Raw genomic sequence first — 25,498 nt, 5'->3', positions numbered from 1 at the left:
CAATGCTAAAATAACATGACTAAGTAAAAAGAGCCAACTCTGATATTCTGGCACCTAAATATGATCTGATTCCTTTTCCAGTGTATGGCTAAAAGATTTTTTTTTACATATTTTCTCATCCACCAGGCAAAAATTGCAAGTCTGTTCGCTTTAGAAAAATAATGCCACACTTTTGCTTAAGCCTCATGGTTTGAGGCATAACTCATGTCTGTAGCACAAACAGTATAATATGTTGCAAATATTTGTCCAAGAACCATTTTCACGCACATTTGCAGTCATAAAGCTCTGTATAAATGAGTTTGTATGATAAATTTGTATCATATTCTTACAATATGATTTCCAGAGCAAGTAGCAGGGCTTGATGGGGTCCTGATGCAGTCTGGGATTGTCCCACAGGATCTGGACCAAGACATTCTTACTGTCTTCTGATGCACAATTTTGCAGAGGCTGTAGACAAAAAGACATATAAATAATATCAATGCAAGCTTTTATAGAGAAATACAACAGTTTCACCAAAAGCTTCTACAGTCAAACCAAAAATTATTCAGACCCCAGATTTAATTTTTGATATTTTTTTACTAGGGGGTGCAGGACACTATAGTTAATTTATGGAAGTGAGGATAGCAAAAACTGTGACATATTATACCCAAAAATTCTTCATACAGTGGAATACCAGTAAAACTGATTCAAATTTGGGACCAAAAATTATTCAGACACTTTAACCTGACCATGTTTTGCTGAAGTGTTTTTTCTTTAATTGCTAATGCGACCGTTCTACACAAGACTGAACAAAATTAAGCATTGCTTGGTAATTGTTCAACAAAGTACTGATAGTTTTTGGTTGCTTGTAATCCATTACATACCTTTCTATTAAAGTTATCTGACATGATCAAGATGAATTTGTTCTGACACAGTTGAATTTTGAATTCTTGTCATATTTTATTACCATTTTCTAAACTAAAGCAAATGAACTGTGATAATGTTAAAGGTGTCTGATTAAATTTTGGTTTGACTGTATGTATTTACAAATATTCATTCATTCAAACACAAATGGGAAGAGGAACATTACATGAGAAGTCTTGAGACCCACCTGAGAATCTCTGCAGTAGTGTTTGGAGCTCAAATAGAGTCCTGGCAGGCTGCTGGCCAGATCCAGTCTACGGAAAAACCACACCAGATTCCAAAACACAATGGGATGGTGATCCACAATGGCTGCAGATGAGATAGCCTGGTCCCCCTCGTTCTCCAGCAAGCTTTCCAGTTCCTTCCAAAGTACCAGAGGACTCAAGTAGGGCACGGTAACTGGCTCCTGCAGCACAGAAACACTAAAATAACTACCAGCATAATCAACTCTTGAGCCACAGACATATCAGATATCACATAATACCACATTTTCTGGAAACTGTATATCGCAACGGGTCAAAATTGCATTGTTGAGAGAAACAACACAGATAAGAATTTAATGCCATTCTGAAAAGGACTACAAAACATAATTTATTATCAATGCCAAGCCTAAACAAATTTAGTGTTGTATGAATAAACTTTGACTCACAAACCTCTTTCATTTGGCATTAAATCAAATGCATATGCTAGCACATACTTGATGTTAATTGCATTATATAAGTCACTCTTTAATGTAAATCAATGCAGGAAGATTATGTGGAATTTATATTCCAGAAAATATAGTTCATTGGATTGCATATCATTATACACAACCAGTCAATTTTTTTTAATGTTTTTTTAAAGAAGTCTGCTCACCAAATATTTTTACTATTTGAAACAACTGCTTTCTATTTGAATATATTTTAAAATGTAATTTATTCCTGTGATCAAAGCTAAATTTTCAGCATCATTACTCCAGTCTTCAGTGTCACAAAATAATTAACTCAACTGTTACACAAATTGATGATAATAATAATAAATGTTTCTTGAGCAAATCAGAATATGATTTCTGAAGAATCAAGTGACTGGAGTAATGATGTTAAAAATTCTTTGAAATCACAGAAATAGCTTACTTTCTAATATATATTTAAATAGTAAACATTTATTTTAAATAATAAAAATATTTCAAAAATGTTGCTGTTTTTGCTGTACTTTGAATCAAATAAATGCAAGCTTGGTGAGCAGAAGAGACTTCTTTAATAAAAACATTAAAAATCGTACTGTTCAAAAACTTTTGACTGGTAGTGTGAATACCATAAAAAAGCAAAATACGATTCCAAAACACTGGAAATGTAATGAACTGTAGATTGATGAATGTATTCTTACAGGATCTGTATTGCCATTGCTGGCTAGATTGCCAGTGGCATCACAAACTTGTGGAAGTTCATCTTCGGTGTCCGCCTGGCAAGTGTGTGCATCTTGAGAGGGAGATCTGATTAGATACACAAGAAAACTGTTAGAAATACTGTTTATCTCTACAGTAATGTCTATTGTGTGGATGCAGACCAAATTACCTTTCTTGGTCACCCAGGTTTCTGATTTCCACATTGAGCAGAGGCAGAAATGGAGAGCCGCAAAAAGGACACGTGCTATTGAGGTTAGAATCATCAGCTGTCCAACCAGCCATGATCTCTTCGTCATACACCAAACTCTCACAGGTGTTACAGCGCGAACAACTGGAAATACGTACCTAGAAAGTCAAACAAAGTTAGCCACAATACCTCCTACTAAATGATGTACATACATACTGTATGCATCATTGAAAAACTCACTTCAACAGCGTAGTTCTGCATGGATTGAGAAAGGCTGTAATCAGAACAGGCATCTGGGGTCTGCAGAGATTTCGTGACTGTCAGTGAAGGACCTGAAGGACAAAAGACAAAACAACAGTCACTCTCTGCGGCAAAAAGATGATGTTTTTCATCAGAGAGCAATCTTCTCCAAAAACAAGTCACATTTCAAGGTGATTGCCTGCAGGGATTATGAATGCTAATTCTGTTGGCGCTGAATGAGGAGAGAGGCTCTACAGAAGTCTGGGATAAGAGCGTGTATGCGGATGCGAGTGATTGGGGAGCACTCCAGCACAACCCCCGTCAGCCTGATTAAAGAGCCCCTCTCAAACCCCATTACTGCAGAGCCAGACGCACTTACAGCCCTGTCTACTGGCCTACTTCTGCAGCTGCTGGAGCAGAAACAATGACCAGCTTCATGAGCAACACACAGCACTCCATATGCAAAAACATGCTTAACATTATGGCCTGGAAATGCTACAAATAAGTTCATCTTTACAATAGAATTCTTCAAAGAATTGTCACTCCTCTGCATGCATTTAAACATAGCTCCTTCTCTTTCTTTGGGTCTCTAATTGTACAACATTGTAATCTTGACAAAGGACCGGAAAATAACAAGCATTACTCACGGGAGAGCCTGATGGGTAATTTTTAGGGATGCACCGATATGAATCGGCCGATCATGCTTGCGCGTTTTGTCAGTAAAGCCGGTTCTGTAATCAGCGGTAAATGCCATCAGGTGCGTGATTTCACGTTGAGCCGTATATACTACACACAGCCGTTGTTTAAAGACGAGCTGTGCAAATCAATGTTCATTATCAGTGTGAATGTGCGCAGCTCCTCAGTGAACAACGGCTGTGTGTAGTATATACGGATCAACGTGAAATCACGCACCTGATGGCATTTACCGCTGATTACAGAACCGGCTTTACTGACAAAACGCGCAAGTGATCGGCCGATACGGATCGGTGCATCCCTAGTAATTTTCTAGCACACTGTCTATTTTTAGCATTATGCTATTCAGGAGAAACCTCAAAGTTCACCCGAACAGTGGGAGCCATTTAAAATGATCATTATTTATCAATATTAAAGATGTGGTATGCAATTTTTGTCGTTTTACTGTTTGCTCACTTTAACCTCATGTCCTCAATTCACTTTGAAAGCCCATTTCTGTGAATACATATTTTAAAAAGGTAATTGTGACTTTTTATCTTACAATTCTGATTTTTTCTCTCGCAATTGCTAGTTTACATCTCGCAATTCAGATTTTTTTCTCAGAATTGTGTGACACAAACTCAGTTTTGATTTTTTTTTTTAGAACTGTGAGACTCGCAATTGTGAGAAATTAAGCCAGAATTGTTTGATACAAACTTGGAAATCTGACTTTTGTCCTCAGAATTGCATGACACAAAATTGCAAATCAGACTTTTTTCTCAGAATTTTGACACAAATTCACGAATCTGACTTTTTTCCTCAGAATTGCATGATTTAAACTTGCAAATCTGACTTTTTTTTTTAGAATTGTGAGTCACGCTCGCAAATCTGACTTTTTTTTCCTCAGAATTGCATGATAAAAACTCACTTATTTCTCAGAACTGTGAGATTATATCTTGCAATTCTGATTTTATAGCATACAATTCTGACTTAACTCACAATTTCATACTATAAAGTCAGAATAGCGAGACATAAACTCCAAATTCTGACTTTTTTCTCAGAATTGTGAGTTTATATCTCACAATTCTGACTTTATAGCATGCAATTGCAGAATTGTGAGATATAAACTTGCAATTCTGAGAACATCAGTCTTTTTTTCCCCCTCAAAATTGGACTTTATGATATGCAATTGTGAGTTTGTATCACATAATTCTGAGAAAAAAAACAATCACTGACGGTAATGGCTTTCAAAAGTGTGGCTCATTCTGTCGACTCTTTTTTGTCCAGATATATCTATGAAAACATAGATATACATGTCTAGCGTTTAGAACAGTGTTACTTCAGCAGTGTAGTGAATAGTGAATCCAGCAGACGCACCAGTGAGTGAGGACTGGCGGTAGAGTCGCGGTGGTGCAGATGGGCTTTCTAGGCAGTGGTTGCTCCGGTATGGGCTCCTTTTGGGGCGCGTGACGGGCTGAGCAGCATCCCGCTGCGGGGAAGAGAGCCCATCAGGGTCTACACAGGAATCACTCTCAATCAGAGAAGAGCAATCAGGGTCACCTGACCCCAGAGAGGACACACTGACCCGGTCAGAGTTCAAGTCCTGGTGAGGATGAGAAATAGAGGTGAAGAGAGTCGGCAAAGACAAGGCATTCATTAGCATTAAAGGCATAGTTCACCCAAAAATCGAATGTGGAAGAGAAGAAATTATTGAATAAACTCATTATTTTTGTTTTCCTTTGTTGTCCTTACTACCTTTCTGGGCCTTGAACGTGGTAATCACGTTGCTGTCTATGCAGGGTCAGAAAGCTCTCAGATTTCATAAAAAATATCTTAATTTGTGTTCTGAAGATGAATAAAGGTCTCATGATTTTGAAACAACATGAGGGTGAGTAATTACTGACAGAATTTTCATTTTTGGGTGAACTATCCCTTTAAGTCAGAACTTCCAAAAACATCATACATACCTGTGTAATGGACGTCTGTGAGGAAAGTCGAGAATACAGCCGGCTGGCTTTCTCAGCAACGCCTTTCCCAGCAGAGAGGAAGCTGCTCTTGAATACGTCCAGAGTTGGTGTGAGCAGAGAGTCCATGGAGAAAGAAGAGGAGGAGGGAGTAGGTGAGGAAGGGGAGGCCAGAGAGTTGGGCCGCTGCTCCCTGACCCTGCGCACACGGCCCTGAGGAAGGGAGGGTGATGAGAAGAGTCGTGTTCGGGGCTGAGGTTGGAGTTGGGAGGTACTGGGGGAGCTGAGCACTGCAGACATGCGGGGAGAGCTGTGAGGGGACGGGGTCTGACGCCCCTTCAGGTCCACACTGAGAGACCGCTGGCTTAACGGGCTGCTCAGGTTGTTCATGTAGTGATGAATCTCTTCAGCCAGGTCTCTGCGGGAGGTTGGGGTGTCTGGATTATCACCCTCGCTGTGGGCTTGAGTCTCAGCCGCCATGAGGGACAGAGGATCAAACCCTGCTTCGATACCTGTCCTCTTAACCACTCGTCCAAGTGCGCTGCTGCAGCTCACGCTCCTCTCCACGCCGATGTGCTCCCTCTCCATGGCAACTCTCTTCTCCATGGCAACTGTGCAGCTAACAGTCCTTTCCACTGCAACTTTAGGTGGGCTCACGACGCCCCCCACTGCTTCCGTTTCTATCAGTGTTGGAACAGAGTCATTGCTGAGTTCTTCTACTGACTTATCCGGGGTTATATCCAGTGTGCTTGGCCTTATGGGCTTTTCTCCAAAAATATCTAGGGAGCTTGGTCTTTTTGTCTTTGGAAGGGCTTGGGGAAAGACATTACTGGTTTCCCCGCTGGTTGCGGATGGATGGACTTCAACCACAAGAGATGAATCCTCTTTAGTTGAGAGTACAGTCTGAGATACTAAACATTGAAATAAGACGCTTGTTAAAATGAAGCAAATAAATGCAGTTTAATAAGTTGCAGTACCACAGTTTACCACAAGGTGGAAGGAAAGAGGTTTACTGAACATGTTTGTAATCAAATACTGGTCTATTGCTTACTGCGTACTGTGCAGTATTTGCTATGTAGGGCAAGGCTTAACAAGATGATTTTATTCAAAATATTAGTTATTGAAATAAGTATCATGAAATAACAATGCACAACATGTTTTACAGTATACAATTGTTCATTGCTAATTCATGTTTGTTCATAATTGTTAATTTATATGCAAATGTTAATTTATACACTCAAAAAAATATTAAATATTGACAAACCCAGCGACTGGGTTGTTTTGACATTCTGGGTAGTTTTATTTAACTCAACTGTTGTTTAAAAATTACTATATGGCCGGCTTCAAATAAACCCAAAATTGGTTGTAAATTAAAAATCAGATGTATAATTGTTAGAGGCATCAGCAATAATCAAAAGGTAAACATTTATTAATAAGCAATTTTAGCAAGTTTATTATTGATAAGCTTTTTAATGTTTAATAAATATTAATTTATTGAACATATTAATAAATGTTAATTTCCAATCTATTTTTTGTTCATTTTAAGTGAGAAATATAGTAATTGTTTTAAACATTTAACCTAACCGGTGGGTCAAAACAACTTAATCGCTGGGTTTGTCCATATTTCAACCAGCGCTGGGTTATTTTTAACCAAGCATTTTTTAAAGTGTACTTGAAATGCTAGAAATCTAACAGTATACACTACTGTTTAAAAGTTTGTTTTTGAAAAGTGCTTATTACTTAAATAAATCTTTTATGAAATTTGCATTTATTTGATAAAAAATAGTAATATTCTGAAAAATTATTACAGTTAGTATTAAAATTCTGAAAATAATTTTATTGAATAAAATAATGTTTTCTATTTTAATATATTTTAAAATGTAATTTAGTTGAGTGATTACAAAGCTGAATTGTTACTCCAGTCTTCAGTGTAACATGATCCTTTGGATATCATTCTATCATGTTTATTTGGAATACAGTTTTTTTAGGATTATTTGATGAATAGAAAGTTCAAAAGAATTGTGTTTGAAACTTCTGTAATAGTTGAATATGAGTCCTTAATGTGAAAAAAAGGATCTCAAAATCACACAGTCATTGTTGGAAAGGGTTCAAATACAGAAAAGTGCTGAAAAACCAAAGAATTTTGTGGGACCTGAAGGATTTTTCTGAAGAATAACATGCATTTTGTATGATCTCTCTTATTTTGGTAAAACAATTAACATTCATAACAGATTCTGCAAGGTGTATGAAAACTTTTGACCTCAAACATTTATTTAGGATTTTACTCAAATACTCTGTGTATGTTTAGGGACAAACGCATACTGTGCTACTCACATTGGCAAGAGTTTCCGTCCTTCTTCTCCTTCATGTCTGGAGAGGAGTTATGCTCCTCACCTCCTCCTAACCTCACCTCCTCTTTAGACAAAGAATCGTAGCCCTGATCAGACTGACCACCTGGAATCAAACAATACATATAAAAAACACTTAGATCAGTGGTTCTTTACTGTTTTTTCTTCAGGACCCTGATCTGATTTAATAATTCAGAGCACAATGCATATTTAACATAATCTAGGCCTTAATTTTAGCATTTAACATTGTTCAGCTATCAGAGCAGAACTGTGAGACTATATGCGCAAATCAGAACAAAAGACTTCTAAAAAACCAACAATAACTAACATAACAGTGTGCACGAAAAATCACCCTGATAAAATAGCAATGTTAGAGAGAGTTTTGCAGGGCTAATAGACCTTTTTCATGCCTCACAAATCTGTACTGCAGACTTTAGTATTACTTTACAGATTTTGGTTGATTTGATGCAGCTGGGTAGAGTCTCGGATAGAGACTCCTAGGAGAACGGCTTCAAACAAAGTTATTTTAGCATAGCACGTCATAATGCATGATAACCTAACATCAAAAAGGAGTGCTGATTTGTTCTCTTATATACCATAATAGGGCAGAAACACACTGACAGACACTCACAGGGTGGCTGCTTCTGAGCCACACTGAGAAAGCTGATGGGGCATAAAGCTCACATCATAGTACTGCCTCCAGAGGTGAGCTAAAATAACACCATTAGTCATTCCTTCTCTCCTTTCTCGCCTCCTCAGTCAGACTCCTGCTACACAGAGCTCAGTAACTGCGAGTCTCTTCTGTCAAACCGTACATCTCTCAGATCTCCTCCATGGGCATCGCTGCCTAAAGCTTTCGAATACTTCAAAAAGCTGTTCGAACATATAGATGAGCTTTCTTCTCTGTCTTTTAACATATTGTCAGACATGGGTGTCAGGCACCTACTGCAGTCCTGCTTATTTGTTTTCATTTCATTACTTTTCCTCTTCTGTGGAATAGAAAGGAGTGCAGTATACATATATTATTTTTTTGGTCATGTAATGAACGTTTAATGTTGTTTTGAACCATATTGCCATTAATTCTATGGACAAATACAACAACAAAAATATTGATATTTTGATAACCTTTATGTGTTACTTGAGGGTATAAAGTAGGGGTCGACAGATTATCGGTTTGACCAATTATCTGCGCTGATATTAAGCATTTTTTATGGTTATCGGTATCGGTCATTTTAAAAACTGATTTGCCGATAAAATAATTTAATAGCATTAAATAACATTTTTATCAGAGCCCTTGTTATTTAAAATTTTTTATGAGCAACATGAGGGTATGGTTTGGGGACGACTTATTATCGGAGATTTTAAGCATTTTTATGGTTATCGGTATCAGTTATTTTCAAAACTAATTTGCTGATTAAAAGTATTTAAAGAATGTTTTTGTCTGAGCTCTTGTTATTCTTAATTTTTTATGAGTGACATGAGGGTATGGAGTGGGGTCAACTTTTAATTTGAACATTTTTATGGTTATCGGTATCGGCCATTTTCAAAACTGATTTGCCAAAAAAATTATTTAAAAGCTGTTAAAGAAAGTTTTTGTCAGAGCCCTTGTTATTCTGATTTTAACATTAATTTTCATTTTTACAACAGACATACATATCGGTTATCGGTCTACTTGATCTGTAATAATTGATATCAGCATTAGCCCCGAAAACACATATCGGTCAACCCCTAGTATGCAGATGACTGCTAGACCCCTTACAGTTTAAAGATACTGCAAAAATGTTGTATACTACTGTTTAAAAATTTGGGGTCAGTAAGATTTTTAAAAAATAAATAACTTAAAATAAAAATAAATTATTCAGCAAGGATGCATTATTTGTTTAAAAATGATAGTAAAGACATTTATAATGTTACCAAATTTAATTTTTTAAATAAATGCTGTTCTTTTGAACTTTGTATTTATAAAGTGTACTAAATCTGCACTAAATCAGCATATTAAAATTATTTCTATAGGATCACTTGACAAAGAAGTGTTAAAGCAATGGCTGCTGAAAATTTAACTTTCATCACAGGAAAAATTACATTTTAAAATACACTGAGATGACTGTTTTAATGCATTTTTGATTAAATAAATGCAGCCTTGATGACCATAAGTGAATACACAATATTAAAACCCCAAATACAAACCCCAAACTTCTGAACATTAGTGTGTTTCATAATGAAACCATTTGTGTGTTTCATAATGAAACCATTTATTGTATTAAACCTGATATTTTTTGTACTAAACTCGACATGTTTTTCTTTCTGATGTTGCATTCAAAATTTATTTGGATCATCTGTGGGGGCATGTGAATGGCGTAATGCTTTTTGTTCACTGCACCAAATGTGTTAAACTAATGTGTGCTGTAAAAAAAAAAAAGAAAAGACTGAAAGCGAGAAAAAAGGATAGATGTCTTTTCACTCCCACAGTGAAAAATAATGACTCTCCTAGAGACTTCTGACGAGTTTGAAGGAGAGAGAAGCACGTCCTGTTGTGCTGAGAGCGCAGTGGAGAACCGATGATGGAACAAGAACGCAGACAGGCTGTAAGCAGACCGGGTACCTGTGCTGGATCTGTCATCACTGGAATCCATTTTAGTGAAGTCTGTATCAATGGAAACTCGCTCCGCCGAATCGTTAGAGCTGTCCAGACTGCCGTGGCTGACGCTGTCGAGATCACTGGCATCTGCTCGGAAGAACAGTATGAAAGACAGTTAGCAGGAGAACTAACAAGTAACATATTTCAAAACACAACAGTTTGGGATGTGAAAAGCTCTCCGGCCAAAGATATTTCAAAGTGGCAACAGAGCAAGAACTATCAAAGAACATGTGTTTAGTGTCTTTTCGGATCCAAAATGTAAAATAAAGCCACCCACATGGTGAGAAGCCTGTTGAGCGTTTTCAAATTGAGAATAACCCTCAAACATATGAGCAAAACATATTCAGCAAAATCTAACAAAATTAGATTTTTAGGTTTATATAAAAAAGACAAATTTTGATACTGAGACCAAATATTAAATTAATAAAACTTGAACAAATTGAAAAGTAAATTCATGCAATCAGCCAATTAGCTCTTTATTCCCTAACGTCCTTTTAGTGTGAGACGAATTCATTCTGCATGACAAAGTTGCAGTTTTTAGGGGTGGTGAGTTACAGTTTTTTACAATCGTTTTTGCACTAATAACAGAACCGTAATGTCATTTTTCAAAACTCTAGACACATAATTCACAACCAATGATCAAAATGCACATTTTTCAAAACACTTAACACATTTTTCAAATGCTTGGATACAATACACATAAGCCAAAGATAATTTGTTCATTGAACTTAAATCACCTGTTCAAAATGACACAACTTAACATCAAAGTATTACTATTTCAAAATGCAACTCACACATTACATCTGAGATGAGTGTGCATTCATTTCATTACAAAGATTGAACTATCAGTTGATACATCTGCTTAAAATGATAAGTAACTGTTGCATTACCCTTGAAGCATAGCTTTTATGGAAAATAGTGCATGTTTCAGGATACAGTAGATCATTTGACACCAGTTACCACAGAATATGACACAGATGGACCACACTACACTACAAAAACGGTACAAAACTATACCTTTTAGGGTACAAGTAGCTGTCACTGGGGTGTTACCAAGGGTACAATTTTTTGGGTACATAATTGTACAATAAGGACCCACTGTGTACCTTTAAAGGTACCTTTATATGTTTTGTTGCCCAGGAACAAAATTGTACCTCTGCAGTACTTTTTTTTTTTTTTTACCATGTATCTATAGATGTCATATTTCATTCTTTATCAGATATGGTTTCTATGGCCCCATGTACCTCTTTTACAGAACACATTTTCATATTCAACATTACTGAATGCAAGATGTCATTTTTATGTTATTGCTTTTGTGGTTTTAATGAGTTAATGGCTACCCTGGTAAAAAAAAAAAAAAAAAAAAAAAAGAATGTATAAAGGACGTTGGTACACAAATTAGCCCTGCTGAAAAAAAAAAAACATCCAAAACCAGCCCAGGCTGTTTGGCTGTTTTTAGCTGGTCATAGCTGGTCAGCAGGCTGGTTTTAGAGGGGTATTGGCCACTTTTCTGTCTGGTCAGGCTGGGAAACCACCAGCTAAAACCAGCCTGACCAGGCTGGGAGACCAGCTAAAACCAGCTAAGACCAGCCAAACAGCCTAGGCTGGTTTTAGCAGTTTTTTTTTAGCAGGGTACAGTATACTGTAAACTGTATTCTGTACCCTGCTGAAAAAAAAAACCAGCTAAAACTTTGAATCTAAATTTTTCCTTTAGAAAACCTATGTTGAGATTTATTTTATCAGTAAATTCCACATTACAGTATTTCAATGATACCACTGTGTCTGTACTGTTCTTAGTCTAAAGTAAAAAAAAAAAGAAACCTGAATCACATATTTTGTACAACTATATTTAATGATTGTACTAGCAAAAACACATTGAAACTATGGGTAGCTTGTGTATGGGTGATCTAAAGTAATGTTCCTAAAATATTTCATAATAAATTCGTTTTTTGAAACAATGCTTCTGCTAATGCAAGGCTTCTTTAAAGATATGAACGCAATATGCAAAGTTTTAAACACTGGACAGCCTGTGTTACAAATAATGACTGTTTTGAGTTTTGTATCTAGAGTTTTGAAAAATTACATTAAGGTTCAGTTATTAGTGCAAAAACGATTGTAAAAAACTGTAAGACAGCTTGCTTTAATTACGAAAGCCCTCTTTTGCCCTTCTCTAATATGCTGTTTACAGGGGGCTGCGTGAGAAAGGAGATCACATCAAGCGCAGACTGTGCACTGTAGTGGCTGAGGAGGTGGCTATCGACTCTCATCTTAATTGGACCCATTAAAGTCTTTCTGCTTCAGCAGGCAAGCTGGATCTAGCCCGAATGCGGAGGGGGAGATAGCTGAGCGATGGTACCTCCTCAGGCACAAAACCCTGTCTTTGTGTGAAATGATGGAAAGTTTTTCTGACAGTGGGAAATTATATTGAGTCCACACTCCCCTGTAGAGTAGGCTAGCATCTCAAAGGGGGATATCTTTATTCTGAAACAACTGATGATATAACCAACAGTTTTGAAGAGAAATTAAACGTTCTGGTGTGGAACGGAGTCAGAGTCGGAGTCATTACTTTGCAAAAGTCATGAATGTAGCTATTAATGAACTGTATGGCCATTGCCTAATAATGAATTTTATTCCAAAATCTAGCAAGCTGACTTGTCTAAAGTTTCCTAACCATAATGGAATTTCATATGATGTGCCTAAAGACTCAACTTACGATTAATTTCAATAGCGTTTACCGTTGCTAAGCTAACATACACTATAAGTCAAAGGTTTTTGAACAGTAAAATGTTTCTTTTGCTCACCAAGCCTGCATTTATTTGATCTAAAGTGCAGCAAAATCAGTACAATTAAGAAATATTTTTACCATTTTCTATTTGAATATATTTTAAAATGTAATTTATTTCTGTGATCAAAACTACATTTTTTTTTCATCATTACTCCAGTCATCAATGTCACATCCTTCATAAATCGTTCTAATATGCTGATTTTCTGTTCAAAAAACATTTTTTAATTATTATTATCAATATTTAAAACAGTTGAATACATTTTTTAGGATTCTTTGATGAATAGAAAGATCCAAAGATCAGCATTTATCTGAAATTAAAAAGCTTTTGTAACATTATATACTGTACCATTCAAAAGCTTGGAGTCAGTATAATTGTTTTTTTGGGGGGAAATAAATTATAGAAATTAATACATTTATTAATCAAGGATGCTTTAAATTGATCAAAAGTGATGATAAAGACATTTATAATGTTACAAAATATTTCTATTTCAGATAATTGCTGTTCTTCTGAATTGTCTATTCATCCAAGAAACCTGAAAAAATTCTAATTAGTGGTTTTCAAACATAATAATAATAATAATAATAAATGTTAGATTTATGTTAGAAAATTAGAATTATTTCTGAAGGATCATGTGACTATGGTAATGATGCTAAAATTTCAGCTTTGAAATCACAGGAATAAATGCCATTTTAAAAACATTTAAATAGAAAACAGTTATTTTTTTTTACAGTATTTTGGATTAAATGCAGGCTTGAGCAGAAGAGACTTCTTTAAAAAACATTAAAAATCTTACAGTTCAAAAACTTTTGCTTGGTAGTGTACGTTGGGTAAAATGGTCATATTTTCTAATATATTTTATTACATATCGTGAATAGTCAAAGTTGAGTAAATTGGGTCAAATTTGTCTGAAATAATTTAATTTAGACATATTTTGCCTGCTTTGACCACTATTTTTAGAGCTTTTACAGTGCTTTAAAAGACTGTCAATCTGTGTAATTTTTCTAGATTGGATCTGACTTTGTTTTTTTCTGGAAATTTAAACAGTGTGTCCACTTCTGTGGAATGTGTGAAATGGACTCAGGGGTGTTTACCAGAGAGATGGGTGTCTTTCGGGTGGGTGGTCTGCCTCCTCCATACTTGTTTGAACAGCACCACACCCCGAACCACATTTCTCAGCTTTCCCCACAGGAAGTATCCCCCTCTGGTGGAGGATGGCCATGTGCTCTCCAGAACGGCCTGAGGAGAGAAGAAGACGACATACACAGTGAGACACACACACACTCACATAGAGATTAACTAAATAATTCTACAGCGCAACGCCTCTCATTATCTTAAGTAGATTGTGTTCTCTCTCAAGGACTAGCTGTAATTACTCTGATAGAATTGGAACAACACTCAAGCTGCCCGGACTTATGTCTCTGTGAGTGTGTCCTCTTGGTATTTTGGGACATCTTGCGAAGTGCAGACAAAAAATGGTCCCCGGGGGGATGATTGCTAGTCTAAGCTTTTGTCTAATGATAACAGGCATGAGAAACAGAGTCACATGCCGAATTCGCTGCCAGCTCGAGGCTTTTGAGCATCGGCATAACACACCTACATAGGATAAATCCGCTTTCTCTCTGTTTCTTTTGAAGAAGTGATTTACACAAATTTGTTATTGGTTACCTTTTTGTAAAGCCTAAAGTGGCTCCAAAATGTATTTACCTACTTAAAACACTTAAATATATATTGATGTCATTTCATTAGATAACAAAATGTCAAACCAAGTGGCATTTGCAAACCAATTATGCCAGAGCAGTGGTTGGGTTGGGACTCATAAATGGGTTGCAGATCTGTCCTGATTCTGTCTGTTCTAGTTGTGGCTAGTAGGAAAAATGCAAAAAGCAAAATTGCAACTAAACATATAACTACGCACAAGTTTAACTGCAAAATAAATAGGCTTATCAATTTTTTGTATCTTTTGTCGTTGATGTTGTTTTTTGTTATTTTTACACTCAAACGCTATGGCATTTGAATGCAAATTAATCTGTAATTTTGTAAAAGCTAATTAAGTCAAATGCAACACAGTTTGCATGACATTTCCTCATCTTTAAAAATCATGAGCAACAGGGGCATTTCCTCCAAGGAGGCAAGGGAGGAGGTCTTCTCACAATATTGGATGAGAAAAAAATTTGTAGTAAAACTGCAATATTACAAAATATAACATTAAAACGTGTATAGATCACTAATTTTTCTAAAGAAAAATTGTCCAACACCTACACCAGCAGCTCACACACTTTGGTACATCAAAATAAGACTTGAATGTCATGAAAACATGATCAGTTTTTAGTGAGTTATCAGATTAGAGAAATTTAAAGTAAATCTCCATGTCTGTGACCAATATTTACCGAGCTTTGATGACTGATGATCTGAAAAATTTAAAAATAGTCAAAAGTGAACTATTAAAAAAGAATAGCTGAACATAAGTTCACAAATAATATATATCGTTAAAAATTGTTACTGCCTTGAGTTATTCTTTTGGAAAAAATGCTTGATGAGATTCATACTTGCTTTTAATAAATGAAATACTGATTACATTGTTCATGTAATAATATAAAATAGATTTTTTTCTTTGTCTGATGGTGTAAGTAATGTTTATTTAACCAAGAAAATATAGCAGGGACATGATTTTATATTTGATTAAAAAAAACAACTTTGAGGACTTCTCATTTCAGAACACCACCGCACACCACTGATGAGCAAAATACCAAAAAGTAAAGGAAGTATGACCCAGATGACATTAAAACTGGTTCACTTATGAGGATAAACATCCTCATATAATAAAATTCACATATTTAGAGAAACATTTTATGGGTCACTGCACGTATTTGAATGCAAAATGGCAAATAAAATTCAGAATTCTTGTGGTCTAACACAAAACCAAATATGTGACCCGAGCTGGAAAAATAAGTCTGAATGCGCATGGTCTGATTTTGAGCTACAGGCAAAAAAAGTGAAAAATAACAGTTTCGGTCGATTTATTGAGAGGAGTATCTTTTTCTCTGCTCACTTCTGGATGACTGCTACTGATTCTCACCACAAGTTGTAAGTCTATTGTTGCAAAGCGCAGCATTCCAGCTTTATGAATATTAATATTCATACATTACCTGTACATTTTTCATTTTTGTTCTGGAAGTGAACTTCTCCTTTGATAAATATACATACATTGTCTGTACTGATACATATATGTGACCCATGTGGGCAAAGTCATAATAAGGAAATTTTCAAAAAAAAATTTAGTTTCTTTCATTAAAATACCTTCGAAATGATATATGACTTGTTGGAATCTGACAAAAAATGACTGAGCTACTGCGGCTTAAAGGCGATAGAGTTAGTAGAGTTGATTTTGAGAAAAATTTATTAATCACAATATAGCGATTTTTATTATATCTTTGTTATTAAAAATGAGAAAAAAGATGCACATGAACAGTTAGTTTAATCAAAAGAAGTTCACTTCCAGAACAAAAATTTACAGATAATGTATTCACCCCCTTGTCCACTATATGGAAAAAAAAGACATGAACATTTTGGATGACAAGGGGGTGAATACATTATCTGTAAATTTTGGACCCAATGTTTGCAAAGAAGATCAAACCCCCCTAACAAAAAAAGGTAAAACAGCGATGCAGGACGATTTTGAAGTTCAGGGAGAAAATGAGATTTGTTTAAAGTAGATGAAGATGATTTTTTCGACATACCCTAACTGTCTTGAACCGGAAGAAACAAAGTTCAGGCAGAGCAAGACAAGATAAGCATTTGTGGTTAAAAAGTATACAAATTGTGATTTTGCTAGATAAGACCCTTCTTCCTGGGCTGGGATCATTTACAACCGCATCTGGGAATGTTTGAAGCCACATTTAAACTGCATTTTGGAAGTTCAAACTCAGGGCACCATAGAAGTCCACTATATGGAGAAAAATCCTGAAATGTTTTCCTCAAAAAACAAAATTTCTTTACGACTCAAAAAAGAAAGCCATGAACATCTTGGATTACAAGGGGGGTGAATACATTATGTGTACATTTTTGTTATCCTTAAAGTATTATTTAGATTGCAATGTGTCTCCGTGTAGCACAATAGACAACTGTCTGACAACTCACCCTGTTGTAGTATCCATAGGTAATAGCATTAGGCTGAACTCCGGCTTTCTTCATTTCAAAAAGAACCCGGACGGCAAGAACAGGCTGTCCATACTGCCCACAGAGCTGCATCAGGACCCGATAACACACCTCCAATAGAGCAGAAATAAGCCATTATTTACAAAACCACAACACCGGTGGAAATTTCCGCAGCACAAACTGTACTGGCAAAACCAATCAATTGAGACTGTTAAGTGACTCTACCTCATCAGGGGGCTGCAACTTTTTGTCCTGCATGTTTCTCAGGACGTCGTAAGCGGTATGCAGCGCCCGCACTTTAGAATGGCAAGCGCTGACATAAGCAGGTAGGCAGATGAACCACAGGCCGTGACAATGCCTGAGCAGACACTTGGACCACATCTGTGGGATGGAGGAGTACGTCTTTGCTATCCTCTGGGCTGATTTGATCTCCTACAGAGGGAGGATCAGAGAGAGAACATGGGGCATTAGAGAGGAGGGGAGAAATTTGACAAGCGGCATCGTGGGCTGTGATTTGGATGAGATAACTGTTTGAAATACCAACCTGTTGGGAGCGCCTGAAAATGGCAGCTGGGCTGATGGGACTGATGTGTCTCATGGCTGATGTTGCTTTGGGGACTCTGGGGCCATCCTGGAGCTCACAGAGTTGGGCGTTCAGTACCGGGAAACCGCTGTAGCTGCAAGACATCAATAGTATGAAAACCATTGTTTCTTACATGTTAATGTTGTACTTGATTGTCATTGTCAAGTCAAGTCACGTCAAAGTTTGTTTATCAAAAGCACTAAAAGTAGGCGATGTAGTTTCTGCAGTTGTAGAGAAGATAGACAGAGCTGTGTAGCAATTTATTACATGTAATCTGGATTACATAATCAGATTAAAAAAATTAAGCACTTGTAAATAGATTAAATGACATTTTAAAACAGTTACTTTTTTATTCATTATATGATTACATATTCAGTATACTGAATAAATGTTCATAATTTTTTGACTCTCACTAACTCTTCTTTTCCTTTTTAAGTTCCTATTTACAAAATTACAAACATATTTGACAATTGTTAAACTATAAACAGCATGCCATGTTAGGACAAATTTGGGCTAAAAATAATAATAATAAAATCTTCAATGTCAAGTGCAACAAAATAATACCTAATCCCCACTTAACATAATCACATTCTCTGAGGAGTGTGCATTATTGCTTTAGTGAGAGTTTCTGTAGACACCGGGTCCTTAGAGGGGTTTATTCTGCATGCTGCATCCTGGGAGAGGTTTGGAAGGGGATTACGCTATTGCTACAATGCCATCTGTGGTGTGACATGCAGTTTATGTGCACAGTGTTGTAGTTCCATGGGAGTTTGTGTGCGAGAAGCGTCTGTTGTACCTATAAACCATAGATGGCTCTTCGCCTTCTGGAAGTGCTGGCAGTTCTGGAGGGGTGATGTAGACCGTGTGCTCGCTGCGGTGGGATTTGTCAAGTTCAATAAGCCTTGTGTCTTCTGGCTTATCGCTGTCCACCTAAAGTAAAAAACACACTTCTTTAGATACAGACTGCCTTCTGTTTCAACAAGAACACATAGTAGACGCAACGACCTATGACTAAGAAACGATCAGGTTTAGTTAAGAGGGTATATGTTTGCCAATACAGGTCACTGAGCTCTCAGAATAAAAAGAGGAAAGTAAAAAGTCGAAAGAGGAACTCAAGAGAATATATATAGCAACTGGAAGTCTTTATTTTTGTCTTTTATCACTTGCTAACTTACTCAGTATTACTATATTGTCAAACTGACTCATCACAAGTCTATCCAGTGGTACATTTTGATTTGAATTGGGAACTGAATCTTGAACCAAACACACATACTGACATGTAACCATGCCAAGGGATTTTCCACTGTCTGGACATGCCACAGTTAGCCAAGAAACTCTGAGTGCAGATGATCTGACCTCAGATCAGATGGAGTGCTGGTTTTAGTGTAAATGACCCAGATAATCTCCCACATCGCTATGTCTGACTGATCTCACATCTGTACCAAGAAGCTCTGATCCTCCTAGTCTTCATCCAATCCTCCCCATCTGCCACAGACGCACTACAAGTGCACTGACCCAGACTTAACGGTTAATGTTGTATTGCTTGAGGGCCACGAAACCGTTCCAGTACAATTTATAGGCTAGACAAGGCTTGAAGGAGCCACTGTGCATTTAGCCTTCAGACAAAGTCTGTCTACGAGCCCTGTAAATGGACCATAAATGCATCATAAAGCCTATGCCACTGTAGTATATTGGAAATGAGGAAGGCTATCAAATAAACCATGGCTTTATATCTATTGATAGAGGGAAAATCAGTTTAAGTCTCTGCAAAGCATTCTCAGCAAAATGGTTTTGGATCACACTGTTGCAAAATTATTAGACAGACAATGAGAGCAATAGAACAAAATCGAGCTCTCCCCAGACCTGCTAAATGAGTTTCCCTGAGAAGGTTTTAGATCAATCTGTGGCTCTTTTACCAGAGAAAAACAGCATTGGTGACTGTGGCATCAATTAGAGCTCTCTGTAATGCAGCAGGATGCCAAAAGGCACTTTCCATGAATACGTACAAAACTAAGTCAGTTTTCAACAAGTAGGCAGTGAAAAAAGTGCCTAACCTTTAGAAAATGCTGCAAAATCGTCTACCTCAGGTGGTCAAAGTAATGAAGTATGAGCAGTTTTATTAACAGCCTGATTTTTTCATGATATCAATTTGACTTTTTTCTACTATACATATATATATATATATAAAACAGAAGTCCATTTATGCCACTGAATAAAATATAAAAAAAGGTTTTTACGACTTTTTATATCACAATCCTGAGAAATAAAGTCCAGTCATGAATTCCATGACAAAAACTCACAACTGTAAGAAATAAAGTCAGAATTGCAAGATAAAAACTCTCAATTTTGACTTATTTTCTTGCAAATGTGAGTAATTCTGAGAAAAAAGTCAGAATTGCAAGTTTATGTCTTAGAATTCTGACTTCATAACTTGAAATTGTGAGTTTATATCAGACAATTCTGACTTAATTTCTCTGAATTGCGAGTTTGTTTTACAACTGCAAATTCATTTCATGCAATTCTGAGAAAAAAAATCTCAATTGTGTGTTTATATCTTGCAATTTTGACTTTCTCAGAATTGCAAGATAAAAACAATTTTGACTTATTCCCAAATGTGAGTTTGTATCTCGCAGTTCTTTCTCAGAATTGTGAGATATAAACTCACAATTGCATGTTATAAAGTTAGAATTGCAATTCTAAGAAAAAAAAAGTCACAATTGCGACAAAGTCATAATTCTGAGGAAAAAGTCTGAATTGTGAGTTTATATTTCGGAGTTTATATCTCGCATTTCTAACTTTATTTCTCAGAATTGCATGTTTATGTCTCAAAATTCTGACATTATAACTTATAACTTTGCAAGAAAAGAAGTCAGAATTGTGAAATGTAAACTCGCAACTGCAAGAAAAAAACTCTGAATTGTGAGATAAGAAGTGGCAATTACTTTTTTTATTTTTTATGCGGCGGCAGAAATGGGCTTCCATTATATATTGTATTATATATAATATATATATAGCCATTTTTAATTGAAAAACAAACCACTATCAAGACACAATGAAGATAGGATTCTTTTTAAATGGCTTGACAAGTAAATACATAAATGAATACTGATTTGAGTTTAAATTAGCTTATTGTGTGAGAGGAAATCTAGCAGTGTAGGAGATGTGTTGCCAGGGACAACAGTGAAATATATAGTTTAAAAATAGTTTTAATAATATTTCACAGCAGAACTCTACAATTGTTCAATTATAATCAAGTGTTCAAGTATTCCAGAGAGCCGTGTAATAATTATACACTGTGCTGCAGAGAATGCTCAAAAATACACAGCATTCAGACTTTTGAAAACACATCACGTGTGTGTTATGGCTGTTAACCAATCATAGAGGCAGATTTCATTAAAGTCTTTTGGGAAAAGCAGCACCAGAATTAAAAGAGAATACAAAATGGTTGGGTTTTACAAAATTATGATGAACTTTAAAACTGGTTCTTTGGATCGTTGAGGTGTCACACTCTAACCAAATGTTACAGCGGTACACGGTTTGTCCTTTACTTCCCTGGTTCCTTTATAAATGTCCTCTGTGAACACAACCCACCAAACTGTGTCAGTTTAAATCAACTCAAACTGTCATTTTCATTACCACCACAGTGCTAAAAAAACGGTCCTCCAAGGTCCTCACATAGGGGAAGGACAGGCCAGAGCAGGATAAGTGTGACTTTCACTGATGGCAGCATAACTGGAAGTGTAAAACACATTCGTCTTTACTAGCACACTAAAGCTATGTGAGGAGGACAGGTGAGAGATGACTCCCGTTCCTCTAAACAAGAATAAATTGCGAGCTCCTGTTGAGACAGATATAAATGTACTACAAAGGTACAAAACAACAACGTCTGGGAATATATTTGTCTGCATTTTAAAAAGGAGACAACTTGCAGTGGTTCACTGAAGATGCGGCTTCAGATCTATATGCATTCTGGATCATAGTGAGAAAGGGCAACAACAGTTGCGAATAGAAGAAAACATGAAGTGGCGTAAAGCACAGAAAAATTAATTATGCATGCAGGATCTTAGCGGTTCTGTAGAGACTCTGATCTAAACAGAAATGTTTTTAATTATGAAGGCAGCAAACACACTGCTTCAAAGCCAAGATTCATAATACCAGCTATGAATCACCACACCCATGGTGAAACCACAAAAAAACAGGTCACTTCTGTCAGCTGAGGTCAAAAAACTAGGGTGAGTGTTTTTTTTTTTTGCTCAAAACAGTCATAATAACAGTGGAAGCCTGTTTCAGACACTGAATAGAAATTTAAAAAGGTAATTGCGACTTTATTTCACTGTTTTGACTTTTTGTCTCACAGTTCTGACTTTTGTCTCGCAATTCTGACTTTTTCTTATAATTTTGATACAAACTCACAGAATTGTGAGATATAAACTTGTGATTCTGAGAAGTTAAAGGTTGTATCAGCGATTTTTAGCCTAAAACATAAAGTGTCAATTTCAGCTGACCTTTCTTCACGATCCGCTCGCTGCCTGCCCCATAAATTGTCTGTGAAAAAAACGCGTCTCTCTGGTCAGCCTAGGGTCCGAGATATGCCAAAAAAACAATCGGCGCTATCAACTATTCCACAGATAAAAAAACAGTGTTCCAACCAATCAGCGTCAGGGGTTTGGTGTTGTGGACTTTCCTACTGGTGCAGGGATGTGAGGGAGGCGGAGGGACGCGGTTTTTTCACAGACAATTTATGGGGCAGGCAGCGAGCGGATCGTGATGAAAGGTCAGCTGAATTTGACACTTTATGTTTCAGGCTAGAAATCGCTGATACAACCTTTAAGTCAGAATTACATGATATAAACTCGCAAGAGCAAGTTGTAAAGTCAGAATTACAAAATATAAACTTGCAATTCTGACTTTTTTCCACAGAATTACACGATAAACTCACAATTGCCAGTTATAAAGTCAGAATTGCGAGAAGTAAACTCACATTTATGAGAAACAAATTTGCAATTCTGAGAAATAAAGTCAGAATTACAAGATATAAACTCACAATTCTGACTTTTTTCCTCAGAATTACATGATATAAACTCACAATTGCCAGTTATATTTAGAATTGCAAGACATAAACTCACATTTCTGAGAAATAAATTTGCAATTCTTAGAAATCAAGTCCGAATTATGAGATATCAACTTGCAATTCTGACTTTTTTCCTCAGAATTACATGATATAAACTCGCAATTGCCAATTATAAAGTCAGAATTGTGAGACATAAACTCACATTACTGAGAAATACATTCACAAATCTGAGGAATTGCGAGTTAAGTCAGATAAAGCTCTGCAATTTTGTCACTTAATTCTGAGGAATAAAGTCAGACTTGTCACATTATAACTTGCAATTGTGAGCTTATATCACTCAATTCTGAGAAAAAAAAAAGTCAGAATTGTGAGTTTATATCTCACAATTGCAAGTTTATATCCTGCAATTCTGACTTTATAACTTGGAATTGTGAGTTTATATCTCACAATTCCAAGAAAAAAGTCAGAAATGTGAGATAAAAATCGAACCTTTTTTTTATCTTTTATATACAGTGGCGGAAAAGGCTTCCATAGACAGTCCTATGTTTTTATATATTATTAATATGATTAATAAGTCAAAATAAAATAAAGTAATGGTAAAGTATTCTAGTGACTGTTTTCAGTTCTGCAGTACATCAGAAGTTAAAAGACACAGAATTAAGCAACTTACCTTCCCCCCTTTCTCCGTACCAAACAACTTTCCAAGCAAGCAAGTAAAGAGAAAAGTTTAAAGAGAAAAGAGAAAAGAAAGTAGTGAGAAAAGCGAAAATAATAGGACAGGCTGCTTAGATAAAAGACCAGTAAGTAGAAAAGAACAAACGAGAGAACAATGCTCACAGAAAATTAATAACTTGACATAAGCAAGCCCAAGGGATCAAAACAGCACCGCTAATAACGGCAACATTTCCCGTTTACTGTTCTCACAAATCATGCCGTGTACACTTCCTTGAACTCTGTGTTTTTCACATGCTAAAAGCCTGGAGTGTAGTTTAAAATGGTGAGCTTTGTAAAAGCAGTTTATATTGAATCTAATTAGAGGCGGCTGTATTCCTGATGTATTTCTTAGTGGGTACTAAATATGTATATAGACCATGGTTTCATACCTTGTCAACACAGTCATCAAAGAAAGCAAGGCTTGCATCCTTATCGCTGACAAAAGAGCACTCTTCGATGAAACGAATGAACATCTGAGTCTTGGTCATGAGGGAGTAAAACTTTTGATGGGATCGATCACGGCTCTTCAAAAAGCCTGCAAAAAAGAAGCAGTGCCATTACAATGAGAAAAAGTGGTCACATCCATTATTTGATTACCATAATTGACCGCCACAGTTGTCGGTTGTGATTAAACATTTAATCAATCAAATTTAAGGGCGTGTCATAAGTTATGCGTTTGTCGCTAGACTGTCGTCATTGAGAAAGCCTAAAGTGTACACAGTGTGAAAGATGCAACAGACTCTAGCACAGGGATTACATAAGAGACTGCAGATGTGTTCTCAGACATTCTATTAATCATTGCAGTTTGTTGGACCTGTCAGGCGCATCTAATTTCCAAAGGGGCTTTATCAAAATCGCCACAATAATTTCAAGCCTGATTTAAGCCAGACTCCACAGGCACAGGGCCAGATTTGAGCAGTCTGAGCAGCTGCTGAGCTTTAGCATTCCACTCATGTACCACAGTGGACTCTCTGCATGTGGCTGGGTCAAAACAAGATTTTTAAAGCACTGTTTTTTCCGTTTTGATGCTGATGAAGCAATTCCATTACAGCTGTTCCTGACGTTCACAAACAACAATAGCTGTCCTGATATATATCAGGACAGGAGAAAGCTTATTCAAGCATTATATCCATCTTAGCTGCTCACCTTGCAGATCGAAGAGTGAACTGGCGTCAGTTGCTTTTTCAGACGGAGCCTGTGTGATGGGCAACAGGTATGAACGGTAGCCTTTCAAGATGGCTGCCATGAAGCGCAGGAAAGCCTCCTGGATCTCCAGCTCTAAGGTTTCCAGACTCTTCCCACCACTGCCAGGTTCCCGCTCACTCATAAAGGCCTCCATCTGTTCTTCCTCACGACTCATCTGATAACCTGTGGAAAATTGGTGATTAAATTACTATTTTTGAATTACAATTCAGTTTTGAGCGAGTAAGATTTTTAAGTACATTTCAAAATTATTAAAACAGAATACAATTAAATTGTACTAATATTTAACAGAATTATTGTTTTTACTGTATTTTTGACCAAATAAATTTAGCTGAAGTGAGCAAATGCATTAAAATCGTACACCAACCCTGTTGAAAAAAAGCATATGCTGGCTAGGTATGTTTGAAGCATGGCATCTGGTTTGAGCTGGTTTAAGCTGGTCCGTAGTTAGTCATAAACTGGTTTAAGCTGGTTCTGAGCTGGTTATAAGATGGTTTAAACTGGTCCTGAGCTGGTTACAAGCTGATTATGAGCTGGTTTACGCTGGCCCATAGCTGGTCATGAGCTGGTTTAAGCTGGTACATAGTTGGTCATGAGCTAGTTATATGCTGGTTATGAGCTGGTTTAAGATGGTTATAAAATGGTTATGA

The 25,498-nt window shown here is 36.5% G+C and overlaps 1 protein-coding gene across 1 annotated transcript in view; it reads right to left on the bottom strand.

The window, feature by feature from the left end:
• The window catches only part of dennd4a (DENN/MADD domain containing 4A), a 45,904-nt gene that overhangs the window by 5,181 nt on the left and 15,225 nt on the right, over positions 1-25,498 (bottom strand). Inside the window, exons 12-28 of the mRNA XM_073850798.1 lie at positions 24,792-25,013; positions 24,035-24,180; positions 23,602-23,628; positions 18,657-18,790; positions 17,822-17,954; positions 17,503-17,709; positions 17,260-17,388; positions 14,214-14,358; positions 10,301-10,423; positions 7,685-7,804; positions 5,354-6,261; positions 4,764-4,989; positions 2,715-2,806; positions 2,457-2,632; positions 2,269-2,374; positions 1,091-1,309; positions 330-447 (exon numbers count right to left, since the gene is read on the bottom strand). Of these exons, the coding sequence (XP_073706899.1) occupies positions 330-447; positions 1,091-1,309; positions 2,269-2,374; positions 2,457-2,632; positions 2,715-2,806; positions 4,764-4,989; positions 5,354-6,261; positions 7,685-7,804; positions 10,301-10,423; positions 14,214-14,358; positions 17,260-17,388; positions 17,503-17,709; positions 17,822-17,954; positions 18,657-18,790; positions 23,602-23,628; positions 24,035-24,180; positions 24,792-25,013 (3,231 nt within the window). The remainder of the gene's footprint in view (positions 1-329; positions 448-1,090; positions 1,310-2,268; positions 2,375-2,456; positions 2,633-2,714; positions 2,807-4,763; positions 4,990-5,353; positions 6,262-7,684; positions 7,805-10,300; positions 10,424-14,213; positions 14,359-17,259; positions 17,389-17,502; positions 17,710-17,821; positions 17,955-18,656; positions 18,791-23,601; positions 23,629-24,034; positions 24,181-24,791; positions 25,014-25,498) is intronic.

Source organism: Garra rufa, chromosome 11, assembly GCF_049309525.1.
Source record: "Garra rufa chromosome 11, GarRuf1.0, whole genome shotgun sequence".
Classification (NCBI taxonomy): Eukaryota; Metazoa; Chordata; class Actinopteri; order Cypriniformes; family Cyprinidae; genus Garra; species Garra rufa.
Note: the sequence above shows the minus strand (reverse complement) of the source record. Positions and strands in the feature narration are given on the sequence as shown.